General features: G+C 38.2%; 2 protein-coding genes across 2 annotated transcripts; one reads left to right on the top strand and one right to left on the bottom strand.

Moving 5' to 3' along the window:
- Positions 1 to 3,213: 3,213 nt before the first annotated feature.
- LOC111336263 (uncharacterized) lies at positions 3,214 to 7,549 on the top strand. Its single transcript, XM_022942320.2, has 6 exons — positions 3,214 to 3,588; positions 4,032 to 4,061; positions 4,145 to 4,468; positions 5,745 to 5,835; positions 6,094 to 6,166; positions 6,748 to 7,549. The coding sequence occupies exons 1-6, from the start codon at positions 3,516 to 3,518 to the stop codon at positions 6,754 to 6,756; spliced, it is 600 nt and encodes a 199-aa protein (XP_022798055.1). The 5' UTR covers positions 3,214 to 3,515; the 3' UTR covers positions 6,757 to 7,549.
- Positions 7,550 to 10,653: 3,104 nt separating this feature from the next.
- Positions 10,654 to 12,159, bottom strand: LOC111336142 (uncharacterized). The gene is given in 3 exon segments (XM_088726468.1): positions 10,654 to 11,121; positions 11,123 to 11,308; positions 11,310 to 12,159. Coding segments are annotated over 3 exon segments (1,296 nt in total). The 5' UTR covers positions 11,952 to 12,159.
- Between the last annotated feature and the right edge of the window lie 3,890 nt (positions 12,160 to 16,049).

Here is a 16,049-nt window from a genome sequence, read left to right as displayed (position 1 = left end):
TCTCTGTGTTTGTCTTTAATTGCTAAGAGTACGGAAGACACGTTAGATTAACGATTATGCTCTGATCTCCAAATGGGGTGTTGCGTGCATACTCTTCACTCAACTTGCAGGACTTGCCTGTAGGCTGTAGGCTGCAAAAAAAAAACCACGAAATTCGAGGGGGGAGCGTGCGAGAGGTGTGTGATGGAACTGTCGCGAAATCTCATTTTCGCTCGCTCGAATTTCCTTTCGGCTCGAAACCCGCATGCTTCCCGTCAGGTAACACGATCAACGCAAACCTGCTCGTGTCGCAAGCCACGCAGGGACATGAGTTACCCCGCTCCGCGTTCAACAGCCTATGAAGCTGTCCGTGTTTCGCAGGTAGCGCTTGCAGGCGCAGCTCTCAGACCTCTTAGGCTCTTTGGTGTTGATCAATTTTTTCTAGCACAACTTCGGAGCTCGGAAGAGCGATCTTGGGAATCTCTTGATTTATTGGAAAATTCTATCCTAAGCAGAAGAGCAAAGCACTGCAAAAAGTAAAAAAACAAAAAACAAAAAAAAACAAAAAAAAACAAAAAAAAAAAAAACAACTCTCAGAGGTTTTCAAGCAATCGGCCAAGATCTTCGCGGCTGAAAAGTGATGCTCAATTTATTGAGATCAATCCATTGTCGAAGTTTTTCTCAGTTACATGCTCTAGTTTTTTCTAACGGATGTGAATAAGTTCACCTTAAATATTAATGATCATTAAATAGTGTTTCATTTTATCTGTCGCAACACCATCGCAGTGACAGCCTTAAACTCGGGCGTATTTCAAGTCTTGGTTTGCGATAAAAAGAATGTTCGGAACGATATAGGTATCAAAATTATGAATCATCAAATTAAAACTATTTTGCCGGCATATCTGATTGTTGTGGCAGCTGAAAATGTAAAAAAAAACACTGTGGCGAAGTTTGCAGTTCTTGGTGCTATTTCTTAATTCATAACTCTTATTTTACTTAAAAATAACAGAAGTTTTCGGCACAAATGAAGATTTTCTAGTCCAAAAGAAGATTCTATAGACAGTCCAATCGATATCTGTACTTTGGCGATTCAGAGACTCCTGACCACAATACAGACAGCTGTATTGGGCCAACGCGCCTAAACAAAAGTACTTTAAGTCCAAGATTCCACATCGAAGATATCCACGACAAATTGTCAGTGCTTAGTCAATAGGCTTTATTAAAATGGCCCTTCATTTCCTGATTGAATAGGTCTTTTCTCGTTGATAGGTTATAAATAAGTCCTATAAAATTCAAACCATGGGGGTAAATTTCATTCCTCCACAGCGAATTTGATATTCTGGTGAAAAAGTTCTTCTCTCTCTTGAGTCTTAGGAATCCCTCTTAATTGGGAAAACCACTGAGGTTCAAACCAAGACCTTGTATTTCATCCCCTGTAAAATTATTTCCTTTTCTGTGTGCTCCACTTTTTCTTTCGTAGCATAGGACTTCTTGGCTTTTTCTTCACATTGCTCGATTGTACAGCACAGGAATCGTAGAAATACAATGAATGCAATTAAGCCAACGAAACAGGCTAAGAGAATCAGGCCATCTAGGTTAGGATCGACTTGTTCGTTTTCAGAGTCTTTTTCGTCCCTTGTCGTGCCGCTTCTTTTGGTTTCATATATCTCCACCTTCGTACCACCTATCCCACCGATTTCTCCCCTATCTTTCCCAAGCGAAGTTGCTCGTTCTCTTCCCTTGGCATCGGCAACTTTTTCTTCACTATTATTGTCTTCTTCACTCCAAGCTTCATTTGGAGCTGTTAACAACAAAAACATTGCAGCTAGAAATAATTTCAAAGACGCCATCAGTCTTGTTTACTAAAACGAAAGCAAGGTATCACTTATGTTGGCAGCCTAATCCTATTTTTAATTTGTCCATGCGAAGCGCGTGAAACTGCCGCAAATTCGTTAATATTTTATTCAACAGCTCGCGGTTAAGTTTTATATATATATATATATATAAAGAAAACTAAGGTAAAAGTGTGTTGAAATTACAACTCCAGGCGAAAATAATTAATTGAAGTCATAATCCCAATGCAATTAAAGCTGAATTTTTTTGTGCCCCAAGGTTGTTCTGATCAACAGACAAAGAATATCAGCACTTAAAATGTTACCAACAAATTAAACTGTATAGATAGAATCAGATTTCGAAAGCTTTTTTTAAATATTACAATTGCACTTGAAATTACACTAGTTACGACTATTTTTGACGCCTGCAAGGCTGTAAGCAGATGGCCCCTAAACTAATACATTACTGTTATCCTACTAGAAGCATGGCTCCGTTGTTTTTATCGCCCTTTGCGGCTATTTAGGGAGGTTAATACTGTTGTTGTTTCATGTAATTATTATTTCAAATGATGAAGTCCCAGCTAAATGATCAAACATTTTCGTCCAACATCATGTTTGACGGTTTAGGCGCCCTCTCTCAACATTGCATTTAAATAGTGAACCATATTTGATCTACAGATCACACCCTTTTCCCCAAACTTCTGCCTCACGAGCGAATGTTTACGCGCCCAGCCAACCCTATATTGTGAGCCACAAACTCGATGTTGATCGAAAACATTTAATGGTTAAGCCAGGACTTAACAATGACTGAGTTTTTAGGGACGTGGAAAAAGAAAGAAAGCAAAACGAGCACGCGAACTGCAAGGATTGTTACATCTAAAATGATCAATTTCGCAGACACTTGGAAGTTTTTTTTTTTTTTTTTGTTTCGCTCGCTATCGATGTACAGTATGCAATATCGTTTTCCGACCTAGGCAAGCCAATCAAAACACGGACCTATTACATAGGAGACTTTGCTTCGGAAACGAGGATCGCCCGAAGACAATTCCGACTAACTTGTCGAACAATCGGCTAATGTTCGGGTTGTTGGCTTCGATTGTTGACTTTCGGCAGGTCACCCGTTGCTTTTAAGACTGGTTTATCGTCACGGTACGATTGCTCACAAGTAAATTCTCATACATTCGAATTAAAAAAAAAAAAAAAACTAAAATTCACGATGTTCATACACTCCTTATTTTTAGAACAACTCAAGACCTCAGTTAATAGCCTTCTTTTAGAGTAATGGAGTTCAAAACTGAATTTTGTAGCTCGTTTTTCCAGGGTGGTTTACAATGAAAGGATTGTATTATCTAAATGGAATTTGGTGGTTCATCCATTTAACCTACGTCATTGGTATTGTTTTTCTTCCATTTAATTTTAATGTATTGTTTACCAAGAGAAAAGAGGAAAAACTTGTCAGAAAAATTGTAAAAAGATTATTTCGCTACATCTGAAACTATCCAGAGCTTCTTTCTTGGAAGCGTAGATTTACGGAAGTGACTTGGCAAGAGTAAGGAGTGCAAGGGGATTACCAAGAGAATGGCGATTCTTGAATGAGACAGATAAGTCTAAACCATTGTGGTGTTATACTTCGTCAATACTCTGCGATCGTCGATTATCTTTTAGCTTGGATTGGCGTAAAACAGGCAAACCAATTAGGAAAATATGGACAATCTTTCATTTTTCGTGACCACCATAGTTTTAGCGTTCGCCTTCTTGGTAACGACACCAGCAAGAGGTAGGCCATGGAGACGCAGTTATATTCATAACCTTATAATCTATATGGGGTTCGTAATTTTCCTATGAAATGATTTTTACCCCAGCCGTTAAATGTAAAGGACTATGGTTTTCGTTGCAAACCGCGGGAATTTGCCGAGAATACCCTGAAACACTTATATCCAAGCAAATGTAACTTTATTTACTGATTTTTCAGTGTTGGTTTGACGGTTTTAACGTCTGGTACAATTTAATGGCAGAGCTATTAACTGCACAAAAATTCCGATCAATTTTCGCTGCAGGTCACGATTTCGAGGCCGTCATCTCTCTAAATATAATGATAGGCCCCAATATAAAAGGCATCGGAGAAAGGTTGCTTTGCTTACGTTATATTTTAGATAAAGGTCTTTGTGTGAAAGTTTAATGACAGTGGAACTTAAATATGTCTTTTGCTCGCACCAACAGGAAATGATTCATTCTTTGGACTTTATAGAGGTAAGTCTATGAGATTACAAGAAGTGTTTAATATAAAGGACGATACTCATCAATTCAATGGTTCATTTATTTCTTCATGTAAGCCACGCGTTCTGGTCCTCCTCTCGCCATAAATCAAAACCCCGTATGTAGAAAAGCCCAGCTACTGCACAGCGACGTGGTACAGAATGCTACTCTGGAAGGTCAGCTGCATGCTGGGAATTTTACATTCCTCGGTGCTGTTAAAGACATGGAGGAATGCATGTCGTTATGTTGCGCCAGTAAACGTTGCCAGCTGGCATATATGGACAATGCTAAATGTTATGGCGTCAAGTGCTTCAGTGAAGAACTGTGCAAAATAACAACTGGTATCTCAACGAATGACGTCAAGATATCTCTTATGGTCAGAAACGATATAAATAGAAAAGGTAAGAATTTCATTTGTCGTGATTATTAAAAAAAAAAAAAAAGAGAAAAATTGTTGGGCACTAGTAATTATCTATCGCCTCAGGGGTGGGGGTCGGAAAATTTTGGTCCTGTGACGACAAAATTTACTAATCCCCCCATTAGTTTCGGTAAAATTCTTATGACCCCCTTCCCCCCTCCCCCTTCATTAGCAGCTCATTGGCAGTCAGATTTAAAATCCCCCTATATACTGTGTTGGTGACGACTTTTGGCCCCCTCTGTTCCCCCTGAAAACTCTGTGATTCCCCCCCCTCTCAAAAAAAATCCACCGACCATCCCAAGCGATAAATAAAAGGGTCTCAATGGGATGATGACTTTTAAGGCTCACTGTTAAAATTTTGGCCATTGTACGGCTAGAGGTAAGCATCATTCCATTGTTGTCAGCAGAATTTTTTTTTTAATGGTTAACTTTTTTTTACGACTATTGGTTGAAATTTTTCAATTTTACGCCTAACGGCTAAATTTTGGAGCCGTTCTACAGCTATCGGTGAACCTTATTGAGACCCACAAGTAATGACTGGAATTTTCTGTGCGTGTACAACTTTCGAGCATTGCAAAAAAAAAAAAATATGTGTGAATTATAACAAAACTAATTAAAGAAGAAGTTTTAAATTATAGAGGGTTAACAAAACTTCAGAGTTGTGGTCTATTTGTAAGGTCATGATCCACGCACGAGAGTTGGTTGATGGAAACAGTTTAAAAACTTTAGAGATTTGGTTAGGATCTCAATGAGTATGCTTAACTTATGAGCATCGAGAAAAAAAAATCCATTTGAACAACAAAAATGATTAAGATAGGAGGGTTAGCCAACCTGCAGGTGTGCAGCGCATTTGTACGGCCATGTTCTGCGCACGAGTGCCCAAGAAGCAATCTCTCCTTCATCTTTTAATTAATTTCTATTAATATTGTTTTAAAGAAGCTTTTTATATATATAAGATCAAACCTGAACTTAACAAACAATTACAGCATTATAACACTTTTCTAGCATTTTAGTTCACACCTTTAATTTCATGTTTGTTTTCACGCTGTAATTAGTACACGCTTTTGTATTACATCATACTGTAAATATCTTATTCATCTACTTGTCTGTTATATAATTACTCACGTTCAGTTATTCATTGATTGAAGATGGCATAAGCATGCCGAAACATGTCTCTAAAAAAATGTTGTATATTTCTTACAATATTTATCCTACTTGCCACAACAACGACCTTATGGTAATATTGTTTTGCTCTACAGCTTACGTCACAGCATACATTGTTGTGGTAGTTGTAGCGTTTGGAGCTGCAGTTTCCGGCACAGTTTGGGCAGTCTTTATTTTTGTCAGAAGGTAATGAGGCTATTAAGTAATCTTTTGCATTTCTGATGGAGGTACACATGCTTTAGAGGTCGGAAAATGAAAAGTTTGTTAAAAAAAAGGTCGAAGCAACATGGAAAAGGTCCATGTTATGAGAAAAGAGCGAGGAAAAATAAGGATGAAGACAAAATAGTTCGCGTCCAATAGCTTTTCGTCCTTACTGCACCTGCATGTGCGCAAATTTTTAAAATTGTCAAGATTTTACTCTGATTCATTTCGGTCTGACATCAGATATCGAGAGACCGGTGGAACAAAATCAAAGGAAGATGAGGGTGAAGATGGAGACATGAATGCCGAGCCTAAAGTGAGTGTTCTTTTATTAACTACAGCGGCCAGCTGACATTATATCAATTCATGTTGAAAAAATGCTTTTTTTAAGAACGAGTAATAATAGAACGGGTAAAATGTGAAATTACAAAAAAAATTACCCGTCAAGGACTGCATTTTAGGCAGTCGAAAGTTCGTAAATTTATAATTGTTTTAGCCAGAGATCGTTCTTCAGAAAAAATTACCGTATTTTATTCTGGTGTAGCCCTGTAATAATATCAGTTGTCAATTCAGTTAATAAAATCAAACTATCCTATTATACTTTCCACTGACACAGCAACAAAGTTTCCAAGGGAACTTGCTCGCTTTTTTTGATAAGCTACGTGATCATTGTTACGTCTGATGCACGATCCTCGCAGTAGAGAGCGCTATTTTCATGCAATAGCGCTAATCAGACCTGAAAAAAATCAGGCCTGTACGGTATTCGAACCACTGACCTCTGCGATACTAGTGCAGCGCTCAACCAATTGATCGCTCTACCAAGTGATCATTGCTGTTGGCTTTAGGGATAGGATTGGTCGTCTCTTATGCGAATTTTTTCCGTATTCTTTTCAACAGGTTTACTGATTTATACATAGAAGACACTGAAGAAAAGCTTCGAATCCAGAGGACTGATTGGACGCCATTTAGTAAAAAAGACAAGGCTTCCCAAACTGAGAGCCGACACTGTTGTTGCAATTCGTGGCAGCAACAACATTATTAAGATTTGATGTTTGGATATGATACGAGGTCTCTTTGACCAGTCAAAATGAAAAGTAATTGCTGAGAATTTTTCAAAAATTTAAAGCCAAATTGAAATCTGGAATTAGTTTTAGATGAATGAGATGTTAACCCGTGGTATACATGTAGCTCTCAAGAGCTTTCGGGTAATTCTCGTTTCTTACATTCTCGCCTTGCAATTTAGTTTTAAGAATTTAATGCAAACAATATAGGGAGTAGAAATGGAGGGCACAAAGTTGAAATTGGAGGCAGGAGTTTAAAACCGGTTTAATTGATTGTAAATCTTGATGCAATCGATCACAGATTTTGAATGCCATTTGAAAATAAATAAGCCCTCGTAAATTTCTTTAGAAAAAAAGTACAATCACTTCGCAGGCTAGTAGGAGATAAAAGTTCTTTTGGAAGATATTCAAAGGACTCAGAGTATAAGTTAAAGGCTTTGAATATATGACAATACACTCGTTTTTTACTGCAAAGATCGGGGAAAGCCAAAACCATAGACCTTTGCTGCCAACGGATGTTGTATCTCAATCATCAATCTTCTACTCGACGAATCACCCTATTTAGTTATAATTTTACAAAGGCTATATTAGTCGTGAACTAAAATGTAATAAAGCAAACCATTAATATTTTAAATATATACACGTCTGAAGAGATTATCATGACCTTCAACTGAACTTGAGTCTTAATAAGAGGAGACCAGTCTCTACAGGTCAAGCAAAAAGAATGCTGAATGTTTTCAACATTGCTGATCATAGCAGGTCAGATGTCTCCTAATTCCACTCGTCGACGAGTTCTCTATGGCTGAGTTGTTGGAGTATTTGAGTGCGAAATCATAGCTGACTGCAGCTCAATTCCTTACATAGGATTCGAACATTTTTAATTGTCCCTTTCTCCGCCGAGGCGCATTCAACATCTTAGTTTACACATAATTCCGATAGAATTGTTAAGGAGGAAAAGGGAATATCTTTCGTAAATCTCAACAAAAAACTTTGCAAGAATATATTTCCTATGATACTGACGAGGAGAATTTATTAACAATCGAGAGCTTCTTGGTTGGGTGATCATATCCTATTTTCTCATAATCTTTATGTTTGATTCAGTAGTGATAATGTATAGAGAAATTAGATGCTAAAGGGGTTAAGGGATTTTGATTCTTCTTTCTGTCAATTCAAGTGACTAAAGCTACACTGATTTTTGTGTAGAATTTTTACTCTCCAGATATTCCTTTGTGAGCTTACAGCCTGCATGAATGGCCAAGCTTGTAGACTGTCTTTTAAACCCACTCCTCAGAGTCTTATCAATACCACCCAGGGAATCAAGAGACTGAAAGAAAAAGATGCGATTCAGTTTTCTTTCCATTTCAGCAAGAAACATTGAGAGTGAGTACATCCAAGTAAAATGCACAGAAAGGCACTTGGAATAAATAAGCATGGTACATTTGTGGGGACTGGTTGAGATGATGAAAACAATAAATGCTTTTCAAGTTAAAAAAATAATTGATTGCATGATTTAATTTGTAACACACACCTGCTATGCAAGTGTGGTAAGCGGAATCATGGCATCTTGTTCTAAATGTACCATTTTAACTCACACCTCAGGATCACCAGGAAATTTTCAGATTCCTACATCAAGACAGAAGACAATTTTCTAATAAATAGAATAAAAAAGATCTGTGCTTCAGGATAAGATTTGAATGGACTGAGCAAAATCTTTGATCTCAAAAATAACATTTTAACAAGAGTGCACGTCTAGCAGATGATATGACAGGTATATTGTACCTCAATGTACCAGCAGCACCTTCCTGGATACCTCTATTATCACCAGTCAGCAGGGAGCCAAGCCTTTGCACAATATCCTGCTGTTGAAGGGCTGGTATAGCTGCATGGTCAAACACAATGTTGGCCAAACTGGCACATGCGCACTCGCGTTCAGTAGTAACAACACTTGTCAACTCTTATGCATAAAAATGAATATTTTACATTAGTAGCCTTAACTGAGCAAGCCTGTCTTTCAGCAGGTGAACACTTCATTATCAAGTCATGATTTGAAGACACCATATCGAATCAGTACGATCAATTTATCAATAAAGCTTTCAACACACAGCCTGTTAGATCAAAGGCTAAAAGTTTCTAAAGAAACTGTGGTGCTGCGTCGGTGGGGGTAACAAGGTAATTTGGTTATATCAACTCAGTTGAAATTGTAAACTGGCCACCGTGATGGAATAAAAAAGCTGACGTTCGAGCGTTAGCCCTTCATTAGAGCGAATGGAGGAATTGTGGGCTCTATGTGGGTTTAAATGTAGAAGCGGAGGTACGCCATTGGTGGGAACATGGCAACGAGAAAAACACGAATAAATTAGTGGAATGAAAAGCGTTCGTTGATACCTGTGAGATTAAGAGTGCCGATTTGAAAGATTAACTTTTGTTCAAGAGTTTTGCGGCTTTCCGTGTTGCCTAAATGTAAGGAAAGACCGCAGATTTCCATATGTTGTTTAGAATGATTAGGTAAATTAAAGTGTCTAGCGACTGGTTTGGATGCGTCCTTGTCATTCCTTTCTACGTCGCGAAGGTGTTCTCGGAATCGGTCACCTAGTCGTCTTCCTGTTTCGCCGATGAATAACTTTTTGCAATAAGTGCAAGTTATGCAATAGATTACGTTGGCGGAGGTGCACGTGAAGTGATCGGTGATCTTAATGGATCGCTTGCGTCCCGATATTTTCTCAGCTTTGTGAATGAAGGGACAAGTTTTGCATCGTGCGCTAGCGCATTTAAAAGTGCCGGGTTGGTCATTAGTTTGGAATGAACTTCTGACCAAAAAATTGCCTATGTTTTTGTCGCGTTTGAATGAAATAAGTGGAGGTTGCGAAAAGATATAGTGCCGTTCCCTGGATCGTTTTGAAGTAATTTAAAGTTTTTAAGAACAATGGATTTAACTGTGTGGTTGTGAGGGTGAAACGTGAGAGTGAATGGAATGCGGTCGGAACTTTCCTTCTGTGACGGTTGTAGCGTTGACTGTCGATCAATAAGTTGGGCGCGGTGGTGACCCGCTTGAACGACAGAAACAGGGTAACCACGTTTTTCGAAAAACTGGCCCATTGACTCTGATTTGTGGGAAAAATCAGGGTCATCACTACATAAACGACGAAGTCTTAGAAACTGAGAAAAAGGAATGGAATTCTTAACATGAGATGGATGCAAAGATGAATACAACAAGTAACTATGCGAGTCTGGGTTTGCAATACACACTAGTGGATAAACGGTTGCCTTCAATTGAAACTTTGATATCTAAAAAGGATAAAGAATTGTCGGAAATTTCCCAGGTGTGTTTTAGAGCCGGATGAAAAGAATTGACTGCGGCTATGAATTGAGTTAGCTCCTCTCTGGTAGAGGAGGTAGCGCCGATACAGTCGTCGATATAGCGACCGTAGAGTTCAGGTTTGGGGCCAAAGTATTGGCTAAAACATTGGTGTTCAACAAAACCTACAAAAAGATTGGCATAGCTGGGTCCCATTTTGGTACCAATGGCTACGCCGTTGGTTTGTTTGAAAAAGTTGTCCCCGAATGAATAACCGTTGAGTATGAGCCCTAGTTCAGCTAAGAAAAGTAGCTAGGGTTTCAGATTTAAGTTCCTTAACAGTGCGTTGATCAAAAAAATGTTTGAGGGCCAGAAGACGTTCGTCATTAGGATTGACAGTGTAAAGAGCCTCTCAATTTTGGGTGGTGGCTCATTCGTAAGGCTAAATCATTCTGACTTCGAGCTATGAATTCGAGGAGGATTTTTGTCATGTTTAAGGTACAGGTCTCGGTTAAGATCATCATAGATCATCATAGAGACTCCGGTATCCACAGATTTTGATCTGGATAATTTCAGGTTGACCGGGCCGTTTTCTTCATGGATCACAGCCGGTTTGCTTTTCAACGCTCTTTCAGGATGGACGACTGCAGTTGTTTTCAGAGTTTCACACCGTCCCCGAGGGTCATCAGAGGAGCCAATGGAGCCGGCGCTAAAGAGATGACCACTGTCTAACTCACGAGCGGCGAGGACAATGGTTCCTGATCTGGCCACGTGGAGAGAAGGTTCTTCAATGATGCAATGCTGCTCAGCTACCGATCCAACTGGATTACATCGTCGGGCAATTATCGCAGCAACTGGTGGTTGGATGGGCTGAGGTTTCTTGAGTCGCAGTATCTCTAAAACAGCATTTTTAAGAACGGCGGTCTCGATAAAAGTAAAGTATAGGGATAACAAAGGAATTCAATTGCACTAGCGTTACCGTTAGACGGAAAGCTGAATTCGACTGAAACGTTTCTGTAAACAGTAGGATCACATATCTTGGCAGTCTTTGATTCCATTTTCCGGTTTGCGGTGAGAGGTGCAATGTTGTTTTTCTTCCTTTTTAGGATGTTGAAATAGGCAATAGTTATCAAACAAACTGTCATGAGAGCATAATTAAAGATGACCCAGTTTCTCACTATCTCAATATCTAACTCGATTGCTGTCAGAATGAAGGCGGGAAGGTCTGTAAACAAGGATAACAGCCAAGCAAATATCGCGAGTTTTATGAGAAGGCTTTCTGTGACGAGAAACTGATATTGAAGGCCTTTCCGTATCGCTACGTTTCTCTCCCATGCAATGATAGTCAAGTGATACAGAGACAATATGGATAGGAAATAAATTACGCTGAGATTCGCCAAGTCTAAATCACAAATATGTTCAACGGACATCTGGTGGAGAACTAATACGTCCACCGTTGCAGATAACGGCATCGATACAACACCAACATGAAGATCTGAAACAGCGAGGCTCCTGAGCAGAATATTCGACAATTTCTGCAGGTCTCTCCGTTTTACAACTGTTACGATTACCAGCAGATTCAATAGAATTGTAACGGAAGAGAGAAACATTAGGCTTGCAACTATGGTCCAAGCCAAGGTATTATCATCTAAGTCCCAAGTGAACATTTTATATTTCGGGCAAAAGAACACTGACCTGTTAGTGGAGAAATCATAGTTTGTATTTGCTCCATCGTTCGGTTCCATTTAAAGGTTTGTTTGATGACTTTTACGCTTATCGTGTCTTTGATGATCGATCGGTGACAAGTTGTCGAGAATTCGCGGCAAGCCTTGTGAAGAATGTCATAAATACAGTAATCTTTCATGACAGAACGGAAACAGCGCGCGCACCTTAATTAAGTAACTCCGTTGAACCTCATAGATTCTTAGATAAGTATTTCGGGAGGTACTTACAGTGTGTGTGGTTTCCATCCTATTATTGTTCACCTGAACATGTTTCTATAAGCTGCCTGTTATCGCCTCATCCGCGAAGAATGATTTTTCTCACACGGATGAGAGCCGGATAGGTTTTTTGTTTAGCATCTGAGACAAATAGTCTGCAACACTACCTTCTAGCGTCTTTGTACAACCTCAAGTTCTTTTCATGATACAAAAATTGCGCTTTACCAGGAGCCACATGCAGTCTTCGATCGTCTATTTTTCTTAAACGGAAGATATATATGTGAAATTTAGTGATTACTTGTCCTAAACATGGCCATTTTTAAGTTTGGTGCTTTCAGTTGATAAAAATAGCTAGACAGTGAACTTATGTCGATAGTTAACAACTATTCACCGAAGTGGAGGAGGCTGGTGGTAGGTTCTTACCGAGCTGCGAAGCGGCGAAGTAAATATCTACCGCTAGTCACCGACAATGAAGTTAATAGTTATTTACCATGAAATAATAACGCACAATGTACTTTTGCGAACCACGAAAGAACAATACAGGCATTTTACGGCGCGAGGTTTTGCACGGAATTCAACGGAAATCAGATTTTGACGGTGTGTTCTCTGTGGTATCCATCAGCTTGGGCGCGCACTAGTTTGCTTTTATGTTTGTTGTATCTTTGCGTGATAATCTATTAGTGACAACGCCCTGAAAATATCAGAGCAACCCTCTTAAAGATTTACTTAAATGCGGCAAAGCTGGGTCAGCTGTGGAAGTTTCTTATTACCAAACTGCAAATGATCCCGTTAAACTCAACACTTATTAAAGCTTTCAATTAAAAAACTTTCCGCTTAAGCTGATCTTTTCTCAGGTCAGGCGTTTATTTGATCCAAAGTGATATCGTGATATTACATACACGTTTATTTTCAGTTAAATATTATCTTATTTTTCCTCTGTTTCTTCATTCTTTAGTTTGTCACACAGCATAAGATTTTTAATGAAGTAGCAATTTGAAAAAAAATCTTAGCCATCCACTCTATTTGTAATTAACGAGATCATTTATTACGGTCCGAGATCATTTGCATGCAGTTTATTTGAGGGATCATTTTTGGTCTCGGGATCACTTGCAGAGCTGCACAAGTCAGTTAATGAGAAAAAGAATCGCCAGTTGTTTTTCCAGTAATTTTGGCATCTCATCTTTTGGAAACTCTTTCAGCAGGTTTTTTCAGGCTCCAGCTTATTATCCGGTTTTCCGGTTAGTAAAAGAACGACTCTTGGCATTCTAATTACAACTTACTGGTTTGAGTGTGAGTCGAACAACACATTAAGAGGTTCTTTGTAATTGAAAATATTTCCAAATCAGAACCTCTTTTTAATTTAAGACCCTCTTTTTAATTTGAGACTGATCAAGATCTATGAAATGATCGCGATTTTACACCGAACGTCTAGAACTGACCAATGGAAACCGCAAAAGAACAGTGTATACTGTACGGGCTGCGAGTTTCGCACGGATGTAAATATCAGATTTGTGAATAGTTTCTCATCCTTTATTTGCTAAGCCGCCTGTTATTGGAACATCTGTTAAGGTTACATTTTCGCTCGCTGAAGAGGAAACATGCGTATGTGAACTACAGAAATATTATATTCAATTCAGCTTGGAAGATAATTATTTACCATGTTTACCAAAACAAACTGACTGAGTTCAAAACACTTAGAATTGACTATTTTGGTATGGCATGGTTTTGCACGGAATTCAACGTATATTAGAGCCTTTTTTTCTTTTAAGATACCAAATTAAAAATCTCCCTAAAAATTAATTTTAATTACCCTAGACACAGTTGAAAAAGAGTAAACATGGATTATTTCAATGATTTAAATACACGATACACGATAAGCTAAGTGGCGTAGAAAATTCAAGACGTAGAATAGGGCGTAGAATAGATCAGATTTATGAGAAAATGCTTTAATTATGATCGATTAACAATATCTTGAAAAGGAAAAAAAACGGCAATTTGAAGAAGGTAATTAAAGCGAAATTGTTAAAATGGCCAATCTGAGAATGTCGAAGAGCTAGGAAATTTAGGGAGGTAGTGAGATAAGAAGCACATCTTTGCACAAGAGCTGATGCTAAATTTTTCTCCTCATTAAATTGACTAAATTGTTATTCATCCGTGATATTGTGTCATAAATTGCTTATAATTGTTAGATGCATTTTCTAACACCCGTATGAGCTCCTTTATTTCCTGGTTTTGACTCTTAATACACTTTTTCTTTTTCTTGGGACTAGCTCAGTTTTTTTTTTTTTTTTTAACACAACTCTAAACAATTTGATTTCTTTCTAATCTGTACAACTCAACTATGTTCTATTCTGATTGGAAAATGCTGTAATGATGAAAGTGACACTACTAAGCTGTCAATCTTCTTGCATCGTCATCGTCCTATTTCAACCAGCGAATCACATTAAGTTACGTGCGACAGTTCCTACAGACTAAGTATGCGCCTTCGAGTTGTTTACGAAGTTACAAAATCATTTCAGTTCTACCTTAAGATTTCATATTTTATGGTTGAGATCGGCCAGAACAGAGACAAGATTGATAATATAAAAATTATAATTAGCCTATTGACAGAATTAGAATTATATTATACTTGAAAAGACATCTTAAGAAAAAAGTAGCTTTAGAAAATTGTTACATAACAACAAAATAAACAGAAAATTCAGAGACGAAGGGGCGTTCACGAGTACCGCCCCCAGAGATGCCACGTGGTCTTATGTAGGTTATCTAATTCAAAATTCAGTGCGGAAAATGAAAAGGCAAAAGCTGTTTACACTCAGGGTCACCTTAAAGAAAGAGATGTTGAAGGTGTTAAATTGAAATTTAAAAAATATTCCTTGATCGTGAATTTGACATAGAATTTGTTCCAAAAAACGAGTCTGAGAATAATCAAAAGTATAGGAAGCAGGAAATTCCAGGAATTTCTGTGCGAGGTTAACTTTTACCAGACAGACTTACTCCCTTCCTTAACAAGCAGATTGACATAATTTAAAAACATAGCCCACCGCGAAATATACTACAAGTTCTAACAAGTTCTAATCACCATAGAAACTGAATGCCAAATTCACAACCACGATAAGAAAAAGTTAAAAGAAATTGTACTTAGATGAGACCACCAAAAGGAATAAGAATTAATCAACTGCTCATTATAATTTTTGCGGCGAATGGCTTAAAGTAATACAATATTTCCATTCCTTTTCCCAACACCAATTTAAGGAAACCCTTACAATATTTCAGATTAAATATAGTTCTATTTTTATTGTTTAACATAACAATTATTTACCGAAGGCGAAGTGAATTTAATCAATATATTGTCAATATAGTCAATAATCAACTGGGCCTCCTGGACGAATTAATAGCCTAGGTGCTTTCGATTTTTTAAATATATAAACATGTTTTCATGTTGAAGCCGTTCAGTTTCAGGTTCTTTGATTATTAGTATCGAGATAAAGAGCCAGTTTCCACTAAAATTTGATGCGCTCATTCAATTCAATCAACGAAAAACTTCCTATCTTTCTTTTGAAAAGTGTTACTCCAACCTTTATAGCATCTTTTGCGGCCTTCGGAATTGAATTTTCTTTGTCGCTTTCATCACTTTCTCGGCGACACCCACAAAATGCGAGGCGGCCATTTTGAAATTTAGCGCTCTTGCTATCACCGCGCTTGAGGTGATTAAAAGGAGATATGACGCAATCTTCGGCCAATCAGAGCGCCTGCGTCTTGATAATCACCGGAGCAGTTATACTGCTGGGGAATTCCTGGAGAAATCTACCGAAATACTAAAACGAGGGTTGAGGGGAGGGAACCACCAACGATGGACCAGCTTCCATTCCTTGGGACCGGCCAGTTCGTTAACATCTTAGATGG

Source organism: Stylophora pistillata, chromosome 7 (genome assembly GCF_964205215.1).
Source record: "Stylophora pistillata chromosome 7, jaStyPist1.2, whole genome shotgun sequence".
Lineage (NCBI taxonomy): Eukaryota > Metazoa > Cnidaria > Anthozoa > Scleractinia > Pocilloporidae > Stylophora > Stylophora pistillata.
The sequence above is the reverse complement of the archived record's forward strand: the minus strand, read 5'-3'. Positions and strand labels throughout refer to the sequence as shown.

What these genes read in the sequence shown, in the direction of transcription:
- LOC111336263 (XM_022942320.2), top strand. Translation starts at nt 3,516, where the DNA reads ATGGACAATCTTTCATTTTTCGTGACCACCATAGTTTTAGCGTTCGCC. An exon ending in GGTAACGACACCAGCAAGAG is followed by an intron (nt 3,589 to 4,031) that starts GTAGGCCATGGA and finishes TCGCACCAACAG; the next exon opens with GAAATGATTCATTCTTTGGA. An exon ending in AAACGATATAAATAGAAAAG is followed by an intron (nt 4,469 to 5,744) that starts GTAAGAATTTCA and finishes TTTGCTCTACAG; the next exon opens with CTTACGTCACAGCATACATT.